This window comes from Artemia sp. Qi Xiang Cuo, chromosome 7 (assembly GCF_049724085.1).
Source record: "Artemia sp. Qi Xiang Cuo chromosome 7, ASM4972408v1, whole genome shotgun sequence".
NCBI lineage: Eukaryota > Metazoa > Arthropoda > Branchiopoda > Anostraca > Artemiidae > Artemia > Artemia sp. Qi Xiang Cuo.
In genome coordinates, this window is record NC_142800.1 from 71,914,672 (window position 1) to 71,941,133 (window position 26,462).

At 35.9% G+C, this 26,462-nt stretch overlaps 2 protein-coding genes across 3 annotated transcripts in view; one reads left to right on the forward strand and one right to left on the reverse strand.

Annotated features, from left to right (window-relative positions):
• LOC148950657 (uncharacterized) overlaps positions 1-4,172 on the forward strand; it is a 37,149-nt gene extending 32,977 nt beyond the window's left edge. The window contains exon 7 of the mRNA XM_089091914.1: positions 3,957-4,172. Within this exon, the coding sequence (XP_088948040.1) occupies positions 3,957-4,054 (98 nt within the window). The 3' untranslated portion in view covers positions 4,055-4,172. The remainder of the gene's footprint in view (positions 1-3,956) is intronic.
• Positions 4,173-13,648: 9,476 nt separating this feature from the next.
• Positions 13,649-26,462, reverse strand: part of RNaseX25 (Ribonuclease X25) — a 70,635-nt gene continuing 57,821 nt past the window's right edge. For both annotated transcript variants that reach the window (XM_089091692.1, XM_089091693.1), the window contains exons 3-5: positions 25,121-25,352; positions 21,201-21,344; positions 13,649-14,796 (exon numbers count right to left, since the gene is read on the reverse strand). In XM_089091692.1, coding sequence (XP_088947818.1) covers positions 14,563-14,796; positions 21,201-21,344; positions 25,121-25,352 — 610 coding nt within the window. In that variant the 3' untranslated portion in view covers positions 13,649-14,562. The remainder of the gene's footprint in view (positions 14,797-21,200; positions 21,345-25,120; positions 25,353-26,462) is intronic.

Consider the following 26,462-nt stretch of genomic DNA (forward strand, 5'->3'; position numbering starts at 1 on the left):
GCAAAAAATACAAAGTTGCACATTTTTGCAGATTTATATATTTAGAATCAGCATTATAAGCCCATTCTTTTGATACATTTATTGACATGAAAATTCCGTTTTTTAAAGTTTCGACTACAATTGAGCCGTATCGCTTGTTTTTTTTATTGTTTTCTTATAACCTATATGTTATTACATATATGAGGGTGTTTTCCCCTTAGTCAATACCACGCTCTTTACGTTAAAGTTAAAATTTTGTTTAAATCACAAACCCCTGAACCACAAAGGCCGTTTAATTAGAATAGATAGGTCTTTTGAAAGCACTAAAAAAACTGTAGAGTAAAGAACGAGGTATTGACTTGGGGGCGAACCCCCTCATATACGTAATAATTTCTGTTCGTTTTAAGTTCTAATGTTGCTTCATACTTTCAGTTGAAAAAACTCGTTTTTTTTAATTTAATTTCTGATTGTTTTTTAAATAATGCTGGGAAATCCGGTGCCCCTTTCATAGAAATGTCCCTTACCCCAATAAAACATCCTCCACGGAAAGATTCTCCCGAGTAACCCCCTCCTCCAACCCCCTTCCACCAGAAAAAATCCTTCCTGAAAACGTCTGTATACTTCCTAATAGTCAATATTAGCCTATATGAAAACAATGGGAAAGGCTCATAATTTGGAGCCCTACCCCCAGGAACTGTGGGGAATCAAGTCATCCTCAAAGACATATTTATTAGATTTTCGACTATGCTGAACAAAATGGCTATCTCAAAATTTTAATTGGGTGACTTCGGGAAAAATGAGCGTGAGAGGGGGCCAAGCTGCCCTCAAATTTTTTTGGTCACTTAAAAAGGGCACTAGAACTTTTAATTTCCGTTCGAATGAGCCCTCTCACGATATTCTAGGATTACTTGATAGACACGATCACCCCTGGGGAAATAAAAAAGTAAATAAACACGCATCCGTGATCTTTCTTCTGACAAAAAATATAAAATTCCACACTTTTGCAGAGAGGAGCTCGAAACTTCTACAGTAGGGTTCTCCGAAACGCTGAATCCGATGATGTGATTTTCGCTAAAGTTCTATAAATTTTAGAGTGGTGTTTCCCCTTTTTATTGGAAAACAGTCAAAATTTCTTGGGTATATAACGGTGAATGAATAAAATTAAACACGAATGAGCTTATATATTTGGAATTAGCTCAAAAATTTTATTCCTTTGAAATAATTAATGGCATAGAAGTTTCGCATTTTGGAGTTTTTGTTGCTTTTGAGCCGGGTGGCTTCTGACTTACAGTTCGTTACCACGAACTGTTTGATTAATGGAAACATCAAGTTTACTTAAAATGTATTGACGTTTAGTAACTTTAATCATTTACAAGTAAAACTTCCAACATCTCTATCCTAAAGTAATTTTTAATTACTGGACTCCGTGAGAAAACGATTAGTTGTATCAAATTTAAAAGCTCTTCTCTTAAAAATTCATCAAAATATTATTATTTAAGACGGTTACGGTTAATAGACGTCTATATAACTTCCTCTTTTAACCCAAACATAGCTTCAAATGCAGTATTTAGTATTATATTTAGATGTTCTTGTCACCCATGGATTTATGTCCCTAACATTAATTCTGATAGAAATACTAATTTGCTTCCGAGTTTCTATTGTGAATAAAACGATCATGTCTTATAGTTTGTTTTTTTTTGTTAAAGGCCTTGTAATATATTTAGGAAATAGTTCAAGAGCTTAATAATCGTTACTGATCATGAGTTATCTGTCATTACCTCCAGTCTAGAATGGTGTATTACGACAAATTTAGTCCTTACATGTTAAAACCTTAATGTATTAGCCCTTACATGTTTAGCCCTTAATGTATAAAAGGGGCAAACATTGTAGTCTGCTCTCCACTTTTAATAATAGAAGTAGCTCAAAGCCCATTCAAAATTATACTTTATTGCTATCGAGATTTAGTAAATGCTAATTTGAGCCAATCAGAATCTTTTATGGAATTTTTCAGCAAATCATAAAATTCTAAGAAAAATGTAATTGATTCAAATTATTCCTAGCTAAACGTCGCTATTGGTAAAATCTCTCATCATGAATGGGCTTTATACTTTTTTGTTATCTATCTTTTCTTGAAAAAAAAAATGATAACAAACAATCAACTGTCGTTAGTGACAGTTGGGTTCTGGAACACACTCTTAATGTTTTCCCTTTGTGTTTTAGTCACGTTTCCAGGAATCAGCGTTTCCATTTTGGACCACTTTTGAAAAGCTGCAGGAAAATTACCAGTGCTAACAGTAATAAAAGAAAACAAAAGCAGAAATACTGCAATTCGCCTATCTTGATAAGCAAAAGTACTTCTACTGCAGCAACCAGTAACTCGTCACAGTATAAGCACACAACAGTGCTGATAAACAATATGACGTAAATATTTGGTTTAGAAATTCTGATTGTATATGAGCACCTTTTTTAACTAATCATATATGCACAATAGAATATGCGCAATTGCCTTGCCAACTGTCTTTCTTTACGGTCCATCTGCAATGTATTTAAAATGTTTCTGGAGGTATTTCAGTTGTTCTTATCTGAAAACTGTGATGACATTGATAATATACTCTAGAATCCCATTGAGATATTTCAAGCAATATCTGGTAATGTATACCATACATCTCATTATTCGTTAGTTCTCAGTAACGAACAATGAGAACTGGTAATGTAAGAACTGTAGAAAGATTCAGAAAGGTTACGATCTTAAATGTAGATGCACTGCCTAGAGTTTAATTTTTTCGTGATCCACTTTTTGGATGGTTAGTTGAGAAGAGCGGAGCTGTCTCGCTATAGAAAAAAAGGACTTGTAATATGTTACAAAGAAAACTAAAAGAAGAGCGTCAATTTTCCTGTTTTACTCCTCCCAAATCAGGATCCTTTTTGAGAGTCAGAAGAAGATACTAAGAGTTTCATATTACCACAAACTTCTTTTTGCCTGGCCAGTTGAGGAAAGTGGGGTCATCTTACTATAGACAATCAGAAGTTGGCATGTGTTACCAAAACCTTTGAATAAAATCTTTCAATTTATCTTTGCATACCCTCCTGCATCAGCGTCATAGCTGAGAGTCAGAAGTGGATACACTTCCTAGAGTTTCTTGTTCCCAAATTTTTTTTTTGCCTTACCAATAGAGAAGAGTGGAACTATCTTGCTATAGCAAATCAGAAGTTTCCATGGACTACACAAACCTTTGAAAAAAAAGCCTCTATTTTACCGTTGCACCCCTCCTGCACCTGAGTCATTGCTGAGTAATACTTGATTAATAGTAATTTAGAACTGTAAAAGGGTGTTTCAACATCAGCTAGGAGTTACCCAACTTTCCTAGTTCTTATCAGTTGATAAAAGTGGAGCCACTTTTGTTGACCTGCCATGTGTTACAAAAGCCTTTGAATAAATACCTTTATATTATCGTTTTACCCACCAGCATCAGGATCACTGTTGAGCAATATTCAATCAGAAGAGATTTATTTTTTTATGGCTTCAAATAGGTGTTACAAGCGGAACAAAGAAATGTTTTGTTAAAGAAGAGTTTTCCAGAAGTCTGTTAAGGTAATTTTGACAAAGATACTTTAATCTTTTTCCTAAAATCTTGCTTAGGTTTCACAGTCAGACGGTAAGTTACAAACAATTTTTCATCCGATTCATCACTTGGGTAATTTCTTTTTTTTTGGGGGGGGGGAGGGGGGAGAAGGTAAAGAGGCTAACTCACTGGTGTTATTTCTTCTTTTTATGCTTGTCTTGGCTCTTCTCTGGGTTGACAGGCTCTTTAGCTCGTTAGTCAGTAAGTATCCCAGGCCTTTTCCAAAACAGTTACTCTTTGGCAAAACAAAATGTTCAATCGAGCGAATCGAAACTTTCAGTATTCACCCCCCCCCCTTTAATTTAAGATGAACTTGTCATAGAATTTACTCAACGTCAAATATTTCTTTTTCAGGTTATAATACACGAAAAGACATAAGACACAAGAGACTTCAATCTAAAGATGGAACTTCGGATAAAGCAACCAATGTTGAAAAAGAAACAAACCAGTGACAATTATTCTGAATTTTTTTTTTCTTACTCTCTAGATACTTTCCATTACGTATACACTTCGCTAATGAATTTTATTTGTCGTTTCTGCTTGTGTTAACATAAATTATTGTTATATCTCGCCATTTTCTTTTGTCTCTCGTTTCTCTTAGGGATGCATGCCTGTGATATTGACAGCACCCATCCAAATTATCTTAAGACTACTACGAAAAACTCACTACAGTATGTATACAATTGCGCTCGTTCTCCGTCCACTCTCACTGGTCTTTCGTTTGGCCCTAATAGATTTTCAGATAGAACAGCTTATGGCAATCTACTCTTATCCTAAGATGAGCGTCCTTGAAAATAAAATTTAAGAATTGTCCCTGGGATTTTACAAATAAATTTCTGATACTAAAATGGGGTTTAAAAATTAAACTGTATAGACTGGGCGTCAGATAAAGGCAAAAAATAGACGTTGACGAGAAATTTCTTTACCAAACTTATAACCAAAGTTGACATCTTGCGACACTCTTGTGAATATAAAAAAAATGATAGAATTATCCAGGATTTGACTCTAAGGTGAGGCGGGGGTTCAGATCATACATGGAAACAAGTGCATCTACATTGAAACGTCTGTATTTGTGAATCCGGGATTAGAATTAATGAAGGGAGAACGGATGATAAAGGGAGAATTCTCTAAATCAGACGCTATTGGTGAAATTTGTGCTAAACCAGGCCATTGCTTAAATACCTTCCGAATGACCGTGAATAAATAAAGCGGGGTACAATTCCTTTATATGGGCCTTTCTAAAAAGTCAAGTTTGGTTAATGCCAATGAAATAAAATAAATTAGGATGACTATATAATAGTTTAGAAACACGGTCTATATATATGCACATTAGGGGGGATGGGGGTCAAAGCATTGCATATATTAAATACGTAACCTAACCTAACCTAGGTACCTTTTTCCCATCTAAATTCCAAAAAACATCACTTTAAATATCTTAAAACCACGCTAGACAAAGTATTTCTCTCAGCGGTGTCTTGAATTATCTTGTAAAAACGGGTTTTTCAAAGCGTCTCTGCCGTTTGACTTCTCTTGTTGGGCTTCTTTAGAGAAACCCATATAAAGGGATTGTACCAAAAGCGGTAACATTTAGATTAACCATAATTATAACAAGCCATTATTTACAAATTTGAAAGCGGGGTTTTATGAGGGACATGTGCCTAGGGTCCTGACATGGCTCCGATCATACAGATTGAAAACTATAGCATTCTTGAGATTTCAACGGCGTTTCAACATTCCTAATAAAATATATCTATGAAACAACTATTTCATGGGGTTCATTTGCATAATTCAGTGTCACTGATGGGACCGCACTTAAAATGTCACCCCTGGATAAACCATGGAACTTTCGACCATCATGAATAAAATAGCTGTATTGAAATTTTTATTCATACACAGCCATACAGTCATTCGAGGCTGTGGGGACAAATTGGGCGCTAAAGCGGTGGTTGGTTCCCTTCCAGCCGATTTCAGCCCTTAAGAAAAGCTTCAGAATTCGCGATCCCATCCCTGACTTCTACAGCTATTTGTTCTGTACGATTAGTGTGAGGCATAACACCACCTAAAAAGAATAGTACATAGGAGACACATTACTATTTATCAGCGCTAACTGTATTGCATGGTAACGGTTAACGATGCTTCTTGACTGTTAAGGTTTATGCGTCGTCCCTGCTCTGCCTTGCTACAGCTGAGGTCGAACTCTAAGCCGCATGTAACCTAGCTGAGATCAAAACCACTGCGCCTCCACAGGACAATATCAACGCTATTTTAAATTTTTGTACATAGGACTAGAGCCCTCCGCTCTAGGATTCTCATTCACACTAAATTCGGTGGTTTAATTTTCGTCCAAATCGAACCCTTTTTGAAAAGGATGTTTGAACTTTTGTAAAATTATAATATGTGGTCACAGATTTTAATGGGTAACTTTAAGGTAATGAACAATACAAATGAGGAATTAGCACAAAAGAGCAAATTATTTTGATGCATAGGCCTATATCTTATCAAACTTCAACTTTTACTGTTTCAGTTTCTATTCTTTTTTTTCTCATTATCTACCGTTTATTTCCATGAACAGCTTCAAGTAAATGATAGCACATATTCGGGTCAGATCCACAAAATGATCAAGGAAAGCTTGAATAATCCGTTAATTTTTCACAGCTGCTTTTCTTGTACGTGTTTTGACTCGTCTTCGATTTTTTCTTGGATAAAAGAATCTGTGTCAACTGTGTATGAAAAAACAAAATTAAGTGTGTGGAAGCATATCAAACATTGACTGTGGCATATGATGAAGCTACCTTGGACCGAAGCAGTGTTTATCGGCGGTATAAAATGTTGTCAGTGGGCAGAACAAATGTGAACGACGAAGATCCATGCCGGACAACCGAACACCCGGGCACCCGAGCACGTCAACGAACAGACGAAAACACTGAGGTGAAGAAAATAGTATTGGATCAATCATCAAATCACCTTTAGAGAAGTTGTGTGAGGATATAAACATCTCGATTGGCTCTCCCAATCAATTTTACCAGTGATTTAGGCATGAGACGGGTCTCCACGAAACTCATACCAAAATTTCGACCAAAAAGAGCATCGCATCAATATTACTACAGAGCTCATAGACTCTGTCCGCGAGGGCCCAAATTGTTCCAGAGGGTCATGACTGGGGAAAAATCATGAGTTTATGGTTATGATATGGAAACAAAAGTTCAATTATTCCAACGGGAGGTGCCGAATGAGGCAGCTCCAAAAAAAGTTCGCAAAGTTCGGCCATATTTGAATATTTTGCTTAGTTTCGATTGCAGGCACGTGGTGAATCACGAGTTCTTCCCACAGGGTAAAACTGTCAATAAGGAATGTTATCTGCAAGTTATGCGCCAGTTGCGTGAATCAATCGGCCAGAAATGTCCAAATTTGTGGAAGAACAAAAATTACCTTTTGCACAACTTTAACGCCCGTGCTGACAAATCCATTATTGTGCAAAAATTTTTGGCAAAAACAGCAAACTAGCAGTACCGTGGCCCCATACCTGGCCCCTGTAATATTCCCCATGCCTGACCCCTGTAATTTTTCTTGTTCCTGAAACTGAAGAGGCATTTGAAGACGACGCTGCGCTACGATCAATGACGTGAAAACGGCATCGAAGATAGGGCTGAAAAAGATCACAAAAAATCATTTTTTGAAGTGCTTCGACGATTGGAAAAAAATGTTGGAAAAAGTGTGTAATATCTGGTGGGGATTACTCTGAAGGGGGCAAAGTAGATATTTAAGAATAAAAAAAAAAACGATAATGAAAACCCGTATTTCGTAATACTTCTTCAGTAGACCTCCTATGTTCAGAAAATTGAAAATGACGAAATATTTCAGACTGACCAAGACCTTATAATACAGCACATTAAATTTTACTAGTGGAACGACTGAAATTCAAGTTTTTGTGGGAGAGAGGGAGGAGATTCAAGTGTTAATTACGAGTCAGCAGCCCACTGACACACATGAATTTTAACACGCTGCTTTGCGACCCTCAGCAATGTCTGTTATAACAAAAAAAGAAAAGTTAAGCATGACGAAATATAAATCTTTTGTTACATTACAACCGATTAGGGAATGTTTAGGCAGAGGATATGGAAGTTTTCCTAAGGAAACATGACACTGACATCATGTGCATGACAGAAACATGGATACCGTCTCCTACCTTGGCCATGATTAACGATAATTCCTGTTATATTTCCCCACGCTGCAGTGCATTGGGAGACCCCATGACGCACGGTGGCGGTGTCGGTTTCTAATGCAAAAAAACGTATCTCATAGGATTCTGGATGTCGCAGTACGAAAGGACCATGAAATCAAAGTTTGTAGCTGTGGGCACGACAAAAAGGCCTACCTCGTCAAGTGTCGTCATTGATATATGCCACGGTATATTTTCCACCAAGAGGACCATATCGGCGACAACTAGTGGAATACCTTCAACAAAGTTGCGACTTCATCAGAACAAAATATCCATAAGCTGGAATCTTTCTGTGTGGGGACTTGAGGCCGAACTGGATCGAAAGCTCTACAGCCCTTCATCAAATAGTTAAAGTGAAAACACTGGGTGAAAATACCCTTGACTTGATCTTCACTACACTTGGTGATTTCTACTTAGATCCTTCGGCGGAAGCACCACTCTCAACCAGTGACCATGCAACAGTTATATTACGGTCAAAGTCAACAATGAAACCTACTAAACCAGCCCAGTTCACCTACCGTCCACTTACAGAAGAAGGTATATTTGGCTACAGAGAATGGCTCAACTCAGTATGCCGGTTTCGCCTTTTCGAAAACAAAGACGCAAACAGCATGATCGAACTCCTCTATGAACAAACGATTCGAGAGTACGAACGGTTCTTCCCTGAAAAGCGAGTTACAATTAGGGTACAGAATAAACCATCGGTTACTCCGACATTTAAAGCAGCAATGGCAGAGCGAGACATGCTTTATGAGACAAAGCCACACTCTGACGAATATAAACGGAAGAGAAACATAGTAGTTAGACTACTAAAGCAAGGTAGACGTCAGTATGGACACCAAAATTTTGTTAAGTTGTCAGCCAGTGACCCAAAAAAGTTCCACACCACTGTACGGAAACTAATGGGACAGCAGAAGTCTAAATCCATCCTGAGGGACCAGCAATGAGAGAATGTAACCACAGAAGCAATTAATGCACATTTTTCAAATATTTTCCGCCAACAGCCTCCCCTCAAGACTTTGCCACATAATGGTCCAATCGAAACCATCCCTATTATCACAGTTTCCCAGGTCAAATAAAAACTTGAAAACCTAGACATTAGGAAAGCCTCGTATCCTGGTGAAATTCCTATAAGGCTGATACATGCATGCTCCCCTTTATTGGCTACACCATTGTCTATGGGGTATAACCAGTACTTTCTGGAAGACATTTTCCCAGATAAGTTCAAAGAGGCATTTATCACACCAATTCCACAGAAAACAACACCAATCTCACCATCCGATCTCAGGCCAATTTCAAAGACGCCCATCATTTCAAAAGTCTTCAAAGATTTTATTTTACATTAAAGATTTTATTTTACACAAAATCGATCCTATGCAGTTTGTCGAGGAAACAGTACAACTCACTATCTGGTCAGATTACTTCATGATCTACTAGAAAACCTAGAAAATCCCGAGGCCCTTGCTGAAAAAATTATATCTGATTCCGTGAAAGCTGCCGATCTGCTTGATCATGAGACTGTAATCAACGAAGCCCGTGCCCTGAAAGTCTCGCAGTTTCTCTTATCTACCATTGCAAGCCTGTATAGTCGTCAATAGTACGTAGAATTCAAACTTGGGGAAGTATCCGTCTTCCAATACACCTCGAGGGAAACTGTCCAAGGAATCGATTTATTTCCAATCCTATTAGTGACAGTCATGAACCGGAAGAGGAGGCACCACACACAAAGGTGTTAATTTTAAGATGATCTTTCGCTAAGCCTGCTGCAATTCCTGCCACAAACACCCAATCAGCTCATACCCCTTGTTGCAGAGCTTCAAGATCAAGCCGATCAAGTGAAGCTCCAGATAAGCCTTGAAAAAAAACTGTGTAATGCGTGTATACTTCCTGTAGAAGGAAAGTATAAACGAATATGCACCTCTCCAAACAAGGAAATCAGTAAAAATACTTTGTATCACATTAAGTGACGATTTCTCGTTTGGAGATCACAGCAGCCAGATCACAGCAAAATCAGCTGGATTTCTAAAATCCTTCGCAAATCTAAGAAGCTTTGAAATGACAGAGCAACTCTTTCTTTCATGCTATAAAACTTTTATAATGCCCGTAATAATGTACAGCTGTCCTGTCTGGCACCGGTCGCTTACAGAGAAGCACAGAGACCAACTGGAAACAATTCAGAAGAGTGCCTACAAAATAATAATTATTGAGCCAAATTATAAAAACTATGAACAAAGCTTGAGCCAACTCAAGCTCCCAGCCCTGGATGAAAGGAGGCATGAAATGCTGACGAAGTTTGGAGCTGACATCATGAAGTCCTCAACACACCGAGGTATCTGCCTCCGTTTACTTCAGAGACCCACACAAACAAAACATGGTTGGTAACTCTGAAAGAAGGGAAAAAAAACTGTCACCTACACACTCGACGACAAGATTTTTAAACTTCTTTCTGCCCTACTAAGTCAGGTGTTACAACAACAGTGTCCTGAAGTCGAGGTGATGGCTCATCATTCGTGTTTTTTGGTGTTGTGTCTTTTTGTCCTTTTCCTTTTTTGTTTTTTTTTTTTTTTTTTTTACGATACCCATTTTATTGCAGCGTGATAAAGGGAACGAATAAAGATTATTATTATTATTTAGTAATTTTGCGGATTGAATCACCATTTAGCATTTACTGCAATCAAAGTCAAATTCACGCTATAAACCATTAACATGCATTCAAAACCGAGTAAAAATTCAACTCATAAGAAAAAATTAAAGAGTTTTAATGTTGAAAAGGAACTAATTCACAGGGATTTCGAGGCAAAAAGACTTATTTTTCACATAAAAAGTTGACTTTTGGGGAATATAAACTTGCCACCATTCGGAAATATGACTCTAAGATATATCATTCAGTGTTAGAAATATAAATTGGCAAAAAATGTAAGTGAAACCCTCTTCTACTTATGTAGTTACATATAGTGCAATGTTTAAAGTTTCGTCAAGGGGTTGAGGACCAAAATACAACAAAACATTGACAGAAAGTACACAAATTATAGTCACAGTAATATAAAGTTTAGCTTCGCACTATAAAAAAAAAGAAGAAGAAAATGAAAGACAAAATTCCACGAGAGATAAAAGGGACATTTTAGAATAAAAGTCTAAATTTTATGCTTTGGGTAGCCCCCCCCCCCCACCACCTCCCCCTCCCCCCATCCTCCCTTCTTCAACATGGATCTTCTGAAAACAATACAATACATGACTAGCCTTATTTCTCATGCATGTGCATTATTCCCTCAGCAGAAATGCTTTAATCAACTGGAAAGTGGACTGGAAAGAGTTCATATTTTTAAACATTCAACTCTGATTAGGCACCCAAGTTGGCCTATTGACAGAGTTTTAGATACAATCGTCAGCTAACCGTGGAGCCACATAAAGGTAAAAAAAAACAGATAGTTAAGAATTAGTATATTTTGATATAACGTCGCTTTCCATATCAACTTATTTGCCAAAACACAATTTGCCAAAAAATTGACAGAAAATTCACAAATTGTAGTCGCACTAACAAAATATTTAGCCACACAAAGGTAAAAAAACAGATAGTTAAGAATTAGTATATTTTGATATAACGTTGCTTTCCATATCAACTTATTTGCCAAAACACAATTTGCCAAAAAATTGACAGAAAATTCACAAATTGTAGTCACACTAACAAAATATTTAGCTTAGCACACAAAAAAGAAATAAAACAGAAAGACAAAATTGTACGAGAGATAGGAGGAAAATTTTCGAATTTTATAAGTCTAATTTTATGCTTTGGTCCTACAAAAAGCACATACAAATTGAAACTTTTGCAGAAATAGCAAAACACCTCCTGAAGTCCAAACACAGGATTTTCTTCAATAGGAAAATTAGTTGAATTTTGGAATAGGAATATTTAAAACATTAATTTTTTTTAATTGCACAGAAAATTTAGCACACGGTTTTTGTAAACGAAGTGAAAACTTCAACTAAAAAATTAGAAACTTGAACTCAACAAGACATTTTCCAATTTTCAGAAGATACATAGGGAGGGGAGAAAAAAAAGTACACATTGAAAAATAAATTACTGTTTACAATTCTTACATTGAACTTTCATTATAAAACAAAATGACAGAAAAGAAGAAATAAAAAGAAACACGATAAACAAGATTAAAAATAAGTAATAAATTCGCAGCAATATAGCCAATTTGCTCAATATTAATAAATTCATCAATTTTGATAAATTCATAAAAATTATTATTTAGCACGATCTTCGTGAAAATTTTTATTCAATCAATTTTCCGAAAAACGAAAAAAATGCAAATTCAGCAAAAACTGAGGGCTTCTAGATTTTGAGAAAAGACGGGGGGTGGGGGGGGGGGAATTCCCTAATCTAAAGTCGATGTTTCTAGCGACTGTTATGAAAAGGGAGAGGAGAAACTACAACATAAAAACAAATATTTTGCACACAACCTATATTATAAATAATTTATCAAACCTACGACGTACTTTTGCTCATCCAGAAGTGAACTCTGTTGTACATTGAAAACCAATCGAGTATCCCTTCCAAAATATAAAAAAAAAGTAAAAATAAGCATTTATGGCGATCCAAAGATAAAAAGATCCAAAGCGTATTTTCGCATAGTTTAACAGTGTCTAGGGCAATGCATCGCCTTTTAACTGGTATCTATACCAGGTATAAATCGCTTCTTTAGACACCAGAAGGGTCTGCCACGTACAAATCCTCTCATTTTTTTAATGGAGTAAACCTGGTTTGGCATTTATAGCGTCCGGCAGTGGCGGTTTTTGCCTCTCTTGCACCCCGGGCAAAATATTGATTAAACCCCCCTCCCCCATTTGTCCTGTTTTCCCCAAATATTGTCTGGCCAAAAATTTGCAAAATTATCATTTATTAACAAAATTTTCGTTACTTTGGAACGGTGATGAAGATGAGGAAAAAATGAAAAATTTTTATTCGATTTGCTTTTACTTACTGCCAACTGCGCCCTCTGCTTTATTTTGATGAAAATGAAATTTCAAAAATTACAATAACTGTTAGACTATTAATTTTGAATTTTGTGGCCTAAATTTCATCAGCAAGTGATCCCTCTCTCCCCTGCCTAGAGCCGCCTCTGCTGTCCGGTGAAAGACAATATGAAAGTATAATTGATTGCAGTTTTTTCTTAGCTCAAGAGTAAAGAAATTTTTCTGCTTCGAGTTAATGCTAGTAAATGCGATATCAGGCTCGTACACACCAATTTATTTCGGGGATTCCAGAAAAGAAGCGTTGTACAAAAAAAGGGAAATTTAGAAAAAAAACGTATAAAGCTGAATCTTTCAAGGGAGACTTCAGTCCCGATGACTCAGAAATAGCAAACTAACCAATAAATCGATGTTTCTCAATAAATAAGTCAATTTTAAAACTACAACAAAATATAAAATAACCGCAAATGTACTGAAGAAATAAACACTAAACCTAGCAAATTTTTCTTTTTCATCATGGATTCTATGAAAATAAAACTAAAGCAATATATCCAATCTCTTTATTGATGATATATTTATAAATATATATATATATATATATATATATATATATATATATATATATATATATATATATATATATATATATATATATATATATATATATATATATATATATATATATATATATATATATATATATATATATATATATATATATATATATATATATATATATATATATATATATATATATATATATATATATATATATATATATATATATATATATATATATATATATATATATATATATATATATATATATATATACAAACAGATTTGAATATGTGCCTGTCCTAGCAGTGATCAAGTAAGCGCCTTGATAAATTTGTCAATTTATGGATCAAAGTTTTAAACTAAAGGCGTTTATTGGGAAAAAAGGAAATTATTGCTATTTGAATTAAGGAAAGAGACGACACCCAACGTTTTGACTGCCGAGTTTATAAAAATGATAGATACTGAAGGAAAATACTTGAATCATAAACACATATCATTTTCAATTAGTAGATGCAAAGAGCTTGGCCAGTAGACAAATTGAACTAGATACCACAATAAATTTGTATTTTTTACATTTACATACTATATATAAACGACAAGCGAATCGCATCACTGACAGCCCTTCCCCCCAGAAGCAGTGGGGGTCATGCTATCTCCATAGGCATGGTCATTGGGTCTTTCCACTATGCTGAACCAAATGGCTATCTCAAAATTTTTATCAGATGTCTTTGGGGAGAAAGGGGCATATGAGGGGGGCTAGTTGTCCTCCAGTCTTTTGATCACTAAGAAGGGCAATACAAATTTAGATTTTTATTTGAATGAGCTATTTCCCAATCTTCTAGAACCATTGGTTCGATACGATCACCCCTGGGGAAAAACATGATTTTGTGATACATGATCCGTTAACCTCAAATTTCTTTAACCCTTTTTAAATTACTGACTTGGTGCGTAAGTAAACAACTTACTATAAAGGAAAGTACTTTCCTTGCTGAGGCCAGACCCAAAGCAGAGTCCTACGAACATGACTGTAAGTGTCCTTGCCCCCCCCCCTCCCTATGTAAAAGCTCCCTGACATCCCTAGAATTTTCGTCTGTAGTCCTATGCATACAACCGTTTAAACTAATAGAAAAGATTTAACCTAACAAAATATTTACCTATCTATGTATAGTAGGAAGCAATGGCTTTTGAATATAATAAGAGAACTTAGATTAAAGACATAGAATTAAGAAAATCCAGAGAAGCCTGCAAAAAGTTCATAGTAAGACGATGACGAACAATTTTTTTAAGCTTAATTATGTCTCGGGTAGGAAAGTAAATGGGTTTAGTGATTGGGCAACTTCCAAAATGGTTATTTTCTTGGCTCCTTGGACAATCAATTAGTTGGAGGTCCTTGGAAAAGCAAAGCTTTACTTGCCACAATAAATGCTCTTTGAAAACCTAAAATGAAATTTGTGCTAAAATAACAATAAATGTATAACAATATATAATAATATTAACATAAAACAATAACAGATATAAAATATGCGACGGTAATATAAATAAATAATAATAGAAAATAAAATAATAAATACTTAAATGCACAACTAACCGGGGGCGGGCCAAAGAAGAAAGTTTATTGAAAGGGAAGGGTCATCGGCTGGTCGGTAGTTTTGTTCTATGTGTGGAGGTTTGAATGCAAGTGTATATCACTTGATATGTGAACGTGAAGAACTGAATCATTGGAGAATTTAAGTATTTGGTTGGGAGGAATTTGATTTTGAGTGGTTGGTGAGAATGTGTGCGGATGAATGGTTTATGAGTGTAATATAACTTGGTACGATTCCTATGTCTTGCGAGGATCATAGAGCTAGATTACCGTAATATTATGTTAGGGTTTGTGTAATTTAAGTGTAATTGTTGTTTGTTTTACATATTTTGCCAGGGCATATAAGCCTTAAGCGCAAATAAATTCTATTCTATCTTAATGTGCTACAGAGCCTTTAAAGTTAGATGAGGGATTCCAAACGTTTTGATGATTCTAGATATCAGATAGAGTATCGTACACCCTTCACTTGGCTGTCAAAGAAATATCCTTCCCCTATTCATGATTTACCAGTATGACGCTAAATATGCGAGAAGAGATTGGAAGCCAGTTCTAAGAAAAGGAATTCTGCATTTGTTCTCCGTACCCACAAGAGGTGCTCCATTTTGAAAGCATATATACGTTTATACCTGTTCTGCCTTTGCCTAATTCATTCAAATTTGTAAATCAGACATTAGTTCGACAAATGAGATTTTTGGAAATTCCACTGATTAAAAAAAAAAAAAATTGGCTCTTAAGAACTTTACATTTAACCCATTTTTAAAAACGAGAGCTAAACAACGAAGCCGAATAATACCGTTTATTTATAACGAGAAGAAATGGTTTTAGAATATAACAAAAACGAACTGAAAATAAAGGTAAAGAATTCTGAAGCCATCAAAAGTTCATAGTCAGGCGATGATACGTTTTATTTCAAGGGAAAATATACACAAATATGCCTAATTTCCCCCTTTGACAAATGTGGGTCTATGAACTTGGGCTCATTTCAAAACAGATATGAATAAAATAGATAAAGCATGTATTCTTATTTAGGTTTTTACCCCAATCTTCATTGTCTTTCTATGTAATCATAGATGGCATTTGCTTGTTCTAGGTTTCTATCTACCCAAAACTTTGAGTTTCCTTTCGTAACAGTTTTCATTACAAATTTTTATTTCACTTTTTAAAAGAAAAAATTATGCTCGGATCTTTATAACTAGGATTTAATCAAAACAATTGTCTTTTAAGCAATTTCGAGCATTTACCTTCGGATGCCATTATCGACGTAACACATCGATCAATCAGTAACCATATTTTTCCCTAGGCCAGCACCGATACCCAAAAATGAGTTTCCCGTTTTATCAATTTGAAATTCTAAAGAGTAAGCTTGGATCTTAAGCTTGGGCAAAACCTTATTTCTAAAAAAAACATAAGAAAATGCTTAACCTTTTACGTAATACCGAGTCTTTCTCTTAATCCGGATGCCATTACTTACATAAATCACCTCTTTTTCTCTAGGCCGACATCGGTATGGCGGAGCTTCACATCTCATACCTAAATATATTCTTTTGTGTATAAGATCCTTCAGATCGATGTGGAGGGGCTATCCAACTTAACTTCCCTTCACTTAGAGACATATATACGGTAATCAAAATTCACCATACTCATCCACTACCATTTATGCAGAGAGGTAAAACCGCATCATCCATTACCTTATTTTATTTTTCTAAGGTATCCGAATTAGCAAGCGGGTATGCGTATTTTATACACCTTTTGGTTCCAAAATTAGAAAACTACTACCCTGCATTGAGACCCCATAGAGCACCAACCCGGGTAACAAAGATCCGATTTTAGTGAGAACTTTTGTTGGTACGATTGGTGAGTTTCGCGTTAGATCTTTTATTGGCGTCACCTAATATAGTATTTAATTTGGAGGAAACCAAAAAAACTGAAAAACACATTTCGGATGTTTTTACTTTTACTAAAAACCAGTTGTTTGTAGAAAGAAGGATTCCAAAGTCTAGGATAAACAGCACAAACAGCACACAGCACAAACAATTGTGTCCTCTTTCCATTGACCGGTCTATAGGATGTACACACTGTTCAACAAATTCCTTTAAAAATACGCACAGTCACTAATAAATAATAACTGATGATTTCGTGACCCAGGGGAGCCTGCTATGAAATTGGAGAAAAAACAGCATAATAGACATTCTCCATAATGTTGCCGTAAATAAATAGATTTCTAATAGGAAAGTTTATCCTTTAAAATCAATCTTAACAAAAATAGTTTACTTGAACCCCCTCCCTAATCCCTAAAATATTGATACTACTTGGGACTCCATCAAGCTACTCGGTCTTATAGTCGCATCTGAACATAAAACATAAAGGAATGGCTAACATTTGTACTACCCTCCAGCAGACTTACCCTGTCACGTCCCCTTTGGGCTAAAGGTCATAATAAATTTAGATAAGTAAATCTAAATTTCTCGAAATAAATCTAAATGCCCTAAATTGAACCCCTAAAATTTATTTTTCTTTATTTCACACTTTGCTTGAGCATGCTTGTTTAATTCGGCATCCTGGCCTTTCATAATAGCAGTCTAATAAGATAAAAGTTATTCAAAGGAGGTCCTCGTGAACCAAACAGCAAAAAACACACAGCATTGTGAAAATAATTGGATTTCTGGAGGGGGGAGGGTGCGTACGCACCTGCGTAGTCCCATCCTCCTATTCAGGCTCTTTGACTCTTCCGTTTCTTTATTTCATTCCTCTCCTCTTCTGTGTCGAACCCCAAGCAGATCCACTCAAACTTTATTATACTGCCCATAGGTTTATCATATCTTCGCTTTAAACAAATCATTCAAGTAGAACGACCATAATATACATTTTAGTAAATTAATAAATTTGCCATATTTAAAAGCTTGGCTGACAAAGAATCGTTTTACAAAGGATCTAACAAAGGGATCAAATTCAGGAAGTATTGAATACAGCTCCGTCCACGCACTATCCCCCTAAACAACCAGTCCCACATAGTTTGGCCCAATATAATATTAAGTAATCTTACAAAAGATAACGACTATTTTTGGTTTGATCATAATAATAATAATAATAATTTTATTATAAGCCAAAAAACAGGCCATACAGAACAGTATTCTTAATTACACTCCACAAGAAAAATAACATAAATATCAAGTTTCACTCATTGATGTCAACGCTTCATTTACATATTTACATAACTGCCTGATTGACCTTTTTACAGTCGTTTTCAGGATACCCCGGCACACAAAGTTAACACCCTCAAAACACTTTTCCCTTAATAGAGAAAGTTGCTGGCACTCGGTGAGAATATGAGCGACATCCTCAATACCTAGGTTACATCTGGGGCTAGGTTACATTTTTGGTTTGATCATTGCGTACGTTGAATGAAGCTAAATTAAAACCTGAGTTCCAGTTGCATATTTGTTGTGGAACTCTTTAGAGAGCAAGTGATATCCTATAACAGGGTAAACAAATTCATCTGGAAATTGTTGATGCAGGAATGCAATTCGACCAAAGAGGCAGCAGCCCCCGAGTAAATCATCTTTGTTGGCTACTATTCCTGTGGAGTAATGGAGGACCCCACAGTGAATACATACAGAGTTGATGGGTCCCAGTGACTTGTATATAACACTTGCGTAGTTTGCAGCATCTTTGTAGGTTTTTACTGGTTTTATGCCACAATATGCACCATCACAATCGAAGATTCTGCTGGCGCTGTTCTTCTAAAACAATATTTTTTTCGGTACTGGTGCGTATAATGGTACAGACCCGAAAAGAAATATACCGAAATATAATGAAAATATAATATTTTAGAAATAAATTTGGGCTATATATGTGAACATTAAGGTGGGGGGTGGTAAAGTATAGCGGGTCTGCATGCAAAGTGTGTTAGCTACAATTATTCTGCATATTACGAAGCAAGAATTGTTTTCTATCTTCACGCTGTCCAAATACTTTACCCTCACCCCCCCCCCCCTAATTTGCAAATATATAGCCCAAATTATATAAGTCCAATATATTCTGTCACCCGTCACTTGTTTTCCACTGAGCGTAAGCTAGTTGTCTCTTAATACAGACAGATAAAACCGATTTTTCTCAAGTGTGTATCATTATGTACACAAGTACCTTTTTTTCTGCACTTGTGTTATTTTTGACACACTTGATACTTCCTTTAGCGTGTCTGCTAACCCTACGCTGATGATTATTTTCTAACTACATATTTCTTTGTTCTCGCGGTCGTATAACTTCTAATGATGTGACCACCCATTCCTCTGTCCTTCATTTTCATTTTGATACGTTCGGATCCTCATTGTCGCATGTCTTGTAACCGAATATTTTTTTTTTTTTTGTTCTTCACTTTCGTTTTTGAGCCGTTGTGATTCTCGCTGCCACTTATCTTTTAACTGCCCATTTCTATATTCTTCAATTTTGTTTTTGACTTGTTCTACTTGTAGGTTTCGTTAATATTTTAACTACATATCTTTTTGATCTTTATTTTCGTTTATCCTTGCTTCAGACATTTTTTCAGTGCCTTCTGCCTTAGTTGCTTGGATTGATCTTGTCACTTTTGATGGTCTAGGTTGTTCATTATCACCCGTCGTACATTTACATTTCTCATGCCGTTCTCTTGACCTTGTCTCATTTTATGGTCCAGAATTTTCAATTTGAGCTTTCTTTGTCCTCTTCTGTTCTTGTTTGTATTCATCTTGTGCTAACGTTAAATAACATTTGCGTCCCCTAGACATTATGAAACTGCTGAAAATGTCTTTTGAAATTTGCATCACCTAATATGGACATATGAGTTTACATATTTCTAAATTTTTGTTCTACAAATGCTTCTAAAAAGGTTTAAAATCTATTTTTATTGTGTCTTCCCTTTCACTCAGCATAATTGCTAAGTAATTTAGTCTATCCTGATTTATTGTTGATATCACATAGTTTTTTTTATTGGTTTTAGCCTGAAAAATGATCTCTCTCCAGAAGCAACACTTACTAGAATTGTTAAGAATATTTCAAAATTTTGAAAACCAATTGTCAATTTTTATGGCGACACGGGGCCCGATTGGGCCCAATCGTTCCTATCGGCCTTTTTCCGGCCGATAGGAACGGAACATTAGTTAGGATGTCAGTTATAGTAAAACAGATAAAAATCAACTTCAATTTATAGCCTAGGTAAAATCAGACGTATTAACTAATAATGGACTACGGTCAGCATACATTTTGGCGAGGACCTTCCACGCCACCACCAAAGGCCCCCAAGGTGTTTTAACAAGTTATTAAGAAAAAGTTATTTATAATGGTCTAACCGGTTTTTTAGAACCGGTTCTAATATAAATAGGGGTTTCGGAAAATATGATTCTAATAGTATACTTTGTATTACGATCAAACTCTTTTTAGGAGTTATGGGCTAAAGTATTTCTTAGTATTGGACGTGATCGTCTCTTGGTAGGTTGCAAGTTACCGCTGGTGACGCTTCACGATTTTTCTTCTATGCCACCATTAAACTTCCTAAGGAGTTTTAAGCAAGCAAATCCAGATATTTATGTCTCCTTCTGTACTGTCACCATTGATTGCAACTACTCTTGATAGATTGGATACAGCAGGCAGACTATCTATAGATAGTCTATAGGTGAAGTTAGCGAGCAGAATGACTATTCCATAATAGACTACAGACAGCATTTATTTTGGCGAGGACTTTTTGCTTTTTCTTCCGTGCCACCAGCAACGGTTTCCCAACTAATAATATTTTCTATTAATATACCCAATATTATTAAGAATAAATGTTTCTTAATAATTTTATATAAAATAATAATATAAATACAATATAATATAGCTCCTTCTGCGTTTTATTACATGTCCACAGTAAAGCTTCCCTAAGGCGTTTGAAGCCAGTCAAAGCAGATATTTAAATCTGCCTCTTTTTTCTAACCATTGGCTGCAACTATTCTTGATAGACGCTTGGTGCCTGTTTACATACTCGCGTATTGGAATGTTTGTATCATCTGATATCTATTCAGGTAACGAATTTACAGTCTACACGCACTTTTACACGTACATATAAAAGTACGCTTATATTAAGAATTAATATTTTACAAGAACACCTGGATAATAAATACACATAAAAACGCGAACTAAGCGTCGCAAGTAGTCGCCAATTGGTGCATAATAGCATTTCCTGTATCTTATAGCAGCACCGACCCTTCCAAGCAATATCAAAGACCATAGACCTATTACTTACTTTGTCATAAATACAATCTAATTTAGGTTGCACTTCCAAGCTGTCGTGAATTGCGTTCCATATCTGTGATGCATTATAAGAAACAGAAAGACTGGGTAATATGCCATTGTTTGCAAGAAAATTTGTGATGTTATACTCCGATGCCTAGAAATAAAAAAAAACTATAAACAACCATTTTCAACAGAGAAAATGCTCGACACATGAAATGCAAGAAAAAAAATCGAGGCATAAAATATAGACTGGAAAAGATTAAAAACTTTTAAAAACACAGTGATTCATCAAAAAGACGACGTATCGAAAGGAATCAACAACAGAGAAATCTATATTTAGTTACCAACATATTTTTTTTTTATATCCGCAAATAAGCATCCATAACTCTATATACGATCCATAGCTAATGACATCTGATTTGACTTTTAAAAGCCTTTTCTATTTTTGGTTAGACATGGTTGGCAAATATATTAGAAAGTTCCTGGGCTAGAATCTGTTCCAAAAACAACTTGCAAAGCAATGTATAATCAGCTGTCCATTCCTAAGGCTGGTGAGTCATACAAAGTAAGAAAGACCAGTGTTGCACATACTATGAAGCAGTGCAGAAAAGCACTGGGAGAATCTTCAGCCATAAACCGTATTGAGACCACTGTGCAGTTAAGATTCTGAAAGAGTGCATTGATGAAATAATGGTCTTCACAGAGAATCAAGAAGGTGAGCTTAGTGTATATCCTCAGAAGTTCCAAATACTCAACAATGGCTTGACACCTAACCATACAAGAAGTTTAGTGGCAGAATAACTTCCCTTAATCTTTTCAAAGGCTGGCTTAAGTTACACTGGCTGGGCTGGTCTTGAAGCCTTTTTAAACAAAATAGCAAACTGTCAATCTAAAAGCCCAAAAACACAGGCAACGTTCGAGCAGCTGGATTCACACCAGTTGTAGCGGGTATGTTGCTCTCCAAGCTGAAGTCACTATATGGGCGATTTCATTTCCATCCTTATGGCACCGAGAACTGTGATGAAATTCGTGTATCGACTGTTTTGCGGTTTCCTAGACTAGCTGAAAAGAAATGCTCAAAGCAGACGTCTCAAACGGTACATACACAGAAAGGCATATGACAATGTCAGGATTCTGGTTGGCTATCTTTCTAACGATACTGCCAGTCATCATCCTTTCAAGGATGAAAGTCCATGATTGCATTTTTTGAGGAGCACTTTTTGAGAAGGTCGGCCAATTATTGCATCTAAGAAGTTTTATGGCCTCTCCTAACTTTGTGTCTTTCATACAGCAGGTAAAACCCCCCAAAGGATGGTTCAGTATTACTACTGTTTGACAATCGTGGAGCCACATATTAGTTGAGCTCGGGAAACTCTGCAAACACCACGGTATCAACATCTTTAACTTATCTTCACACGGTTCATATTACCTAATCACTTCAAATCTCAGTGTACTGGCTGTTGAAGTGTATAGAGAGAAAATATGCTTGTGGTCCAGCTTTGCCATGGTCAGCACATTTCTATTCATAAGACAGCTCAGCTTTGCAAAGAGTCAGTTTTGAGCAAGCCAAATCTAAAAAAATTAACAGCTGGGATCAAGATAGAAAGGATTTGACCATCCAACAGAAATATTTTCGTAAAAATCTGACTTTTTACACAGCTAGGGTGAGCGACAGAGAATACCTGAACGTTAACATAGGTGGCACCAGACCAACACAGGCTTCATCTTCGTCCAAAGAAGTTTAAAAAAAACGGAGAGGATTGATTGGGCTCGACTGAAGCAGTAAGGGCGCACTGCAGGACGTATATTATTGGACGGCAAGAACCCTCTTGGAAGCGGGGGAAGATTTTTTGTACTCACTGATACACCTAAAAAAGAAACATTAAAAGTTACTACTCAAGTCGAAAAGAAGCAGATTGCACATCAAACCCCACAGAAAAACCAAGGTCCATCAAAAACACTGAACAGTAGCAGCAGTGACAACAAAACTGCTTGTCAAACTGCTTGAAGAATCAGATGATTTCTTCATTTCAACCAACACGACATCGAAGAAAAATCCAACCTTTAGCCTAGGAGGTTTTGTGCTTTACGGTTTAAGCACAACAAAAAGAAATCCCACTTACGCTCTGTTACAAATTCCCAGCAAGCACTTTATGCGGAAACACGGGTAGAAATTATGTTTTCAGAGCTTCAAAATATGAAGAATGTCCACAACAAACTTCCGCTTCATACAAACTTGAAGGGGGCAGGGGGGCAGGTCCATCATTTCAAGGGGCGTTTTATTATTTACCTGTTATGGATATTGATGTTTAGCATCACTTAGCAAGCATTTCGGTCTCAGTGGCGATTTGTCCCATTTCTGTCCCAGTGGCAGCTGGGACCGAACTCCAGGTCCCTCATTAAAAGCAGAGATAAATTCCACTGTACCACCATATGACAGAATTTTATTTAAATCTACCGTTAAATTTTTTCCATCCCATATCGCTCAAATTGAGTATTCATCTTTTTTTTAAGTATTTGGAATTTTTTTTAAGAAAGCGATCTAAAATATGGCTTATTCAGAGAGAGCAAGAATATACCAAGTTACAGAGTGAAATACTTGTGATTTATCATACCAGCGATCTTAGAAACACAAATTAATATTTCCAAGGGCCAAACAATTTTCAGGAAAATGAAGCGCCACGGATTTTAGATTATTGGGTTCTGTTGTTATTTGACCTCAGTTAATATGTTAATGAGACATTCCAATTGCCTAGTGATCTTCTTTCCTGAGATAATTTGCTTTTTTGCAAGTCTTTCAGGGCCATAAATAATCGGTAACATTCAGCTGGTGTTGGTATTTAAACAAAAACAAGCTGCATGGGTAGTTACCCCATATCCCAGAAAAAAAAACCCACTAAAACTTCAAATTGAAGGGATCTAGTTAGTAACCCTTACAGGAACTGGGGAACCAGTATCTGGCAGCATTCACCATGCTCAAGCTCTACAGATAGTCACCACTCCTCGGTGGCTCTTTGGAGTCAACCATAGAGGGAGCATACCTATTATTACAATAAAACAGCTCTTCTTGAAAGAGACACATCCAAATGTTAGGATGACTTCTTTCTGCCAAGCGTTCACACAGGAATATATTCCACTGAAAGCAAAAGTTTTTGGAGCCGGATAGGGACAGGGGTCCAGAAAAAAACCGAAAATAGATAAATTACATGGAAAACTTAAGAAGAGAAAAATTCGAATTCTCGAGACTTTATGCATCGGCCCGAAGGCCCTTGCCCTGTTTACGGGCCTGCTCTTGGCTTACCATCCTAGAAAAAGAAACAAAAAAAAAATGTTAGTAACAAATTTACTAGATTTAAGAAAAATATTTATTCTCTCCGCCAAGAGTGGTGGACCTTGAAAAAGGATTGAGAGCCGGTTATTGGCGGCATTCACCATGCTCAAGCTCTGCGAAGTCACCACCCCTCGGTGGCTGATAGTCAACCTTAGTAGCAACACACCAATTGGTTTTAATAAAAACATCTCTTCTTGTATATAATAACATAAAGAAAATAACATCTCTTCTTCTTCTAATAAAAACATAAAGAAAACATCTCTTCTTGTAAAGCGATTATCACGATAAGAAAAGAAAACAAAAAACAATCAAATAGATAAAATTCTGGAGAAGAAGCAACATATCCAAATGCTATAATGACTACTTTTAGCCAAATGTGGACAGAGGAATGCAATCCAGTGAGGGCACAATGCTTTTGGGGACGTAAAGGGATAGAGATTCGATCAAAATCTGTGAATAGATAAAACATATTGAAAATTATGAAGGAAAAATTGAATTCTCGAAACTTTGTGTATCAGCCCGAAGACCCTACGTACTGGCCTGCTATTAGCTTGCCATCCTAGAAAAAGAGACGAAAAAAATATCAGTAAAAAGCTTACTAGGTTTAATCCCGAAGAGAAATAATTATTCTCTCCTCCAAGAGTAGGATGTGATATTAAACAAGTGCCATGCTTATTCCACTCGTGTTCCCATAAAGAGGCTTCAGTAAAATTTTCTCTGATATTTGGCCAATCATTATCCAATGAAATTATTATACTATCAACATCTTTGGTATCAAATTTTGCGCTGCTGTTGCAGAACTGAGGCCCATTGCTTGAACTTCTTGCTGGCCTTAAAAATAACATATTTTCAGCAATCTATTAATCTAATTTTCATAGCATTTCATATTTTTATTGAATTGAAATTTTTTTTTTTAAACGCTCAGGTTTTTTTGATGAAATAATTTTCTTTTTAAATTCATTCTACGTGTAAGCAAATTGGTAGAACAGTAATGAAAATTTCATTTTTGACATGGTATTTTAAGATTACTTCAATAGCGTAAATTCAAAGTATACACTTTTTTTCATAAAACTCTAAGTTATTCAATTCCTCTAAAAAAAGATTTTTACTGTCACTACAATTGATTGCCGTGCAGAGTAATTACGATATTTTCTTTAGCAATTAATCATGTCTATTAGACATAAGAAATTAAAACTGTTTACTTACAAGAAGGTGTAATCACATCTACCTTTATAAAATAGCAATGTCAGTTATAATTAGTTAAGATTTAGCTTTAAAATTATAACGCAATACTATTAAACGGGTAGCAAGTACCTATAAGTCTAAAGAAACAACAACACAAACATGGGCGTAGGGAGGGGGGCAGCTGCCCCCCCCCTAGAGCTTCAAATTTACATTAGATATGGCTGAAAAAGAAGATGGTTTGGCAAAAGCAGTTGATAAAACTACATCACACTATCGACTGCCCCCCCCCCCCTAGACAATATGCTGCCTAATGCTGCCTACGCCCATGAACACAAAACATAATCCTAAACCGTCAGTTTGTTCCCTTTCTCCAGCTCAATAATATAACCTTAAGTGTCATTTTGTTTCTTTTAATCACATTAAAAGTATTTTTGGGAATAATATGTTGGGGAATAAGTTCGCAGTGTTTTCGTATTTTCTTTATAATACAAGATTTTTTTTTTTTTTTTTTTTTTGACAAAGTGTATTATCTCTTACCTGTCATTAAGGAACAAATCCAGACTGACTACTTCCTTACAATTTCTCAACAAGCAATATTATGCTGCCTGGCTGCATTTGGCAAATCCTTGGTAATTCTATCAAGAGCCTTCATTTCATGCATCATTAATTCACACTTTAATGCCTTCTCTACTTCCCTTACTTTCCTTTACTTTTTTTTGTACCTAGGGGGGGGGGGTTTTAGGAAGGTTTGAACCC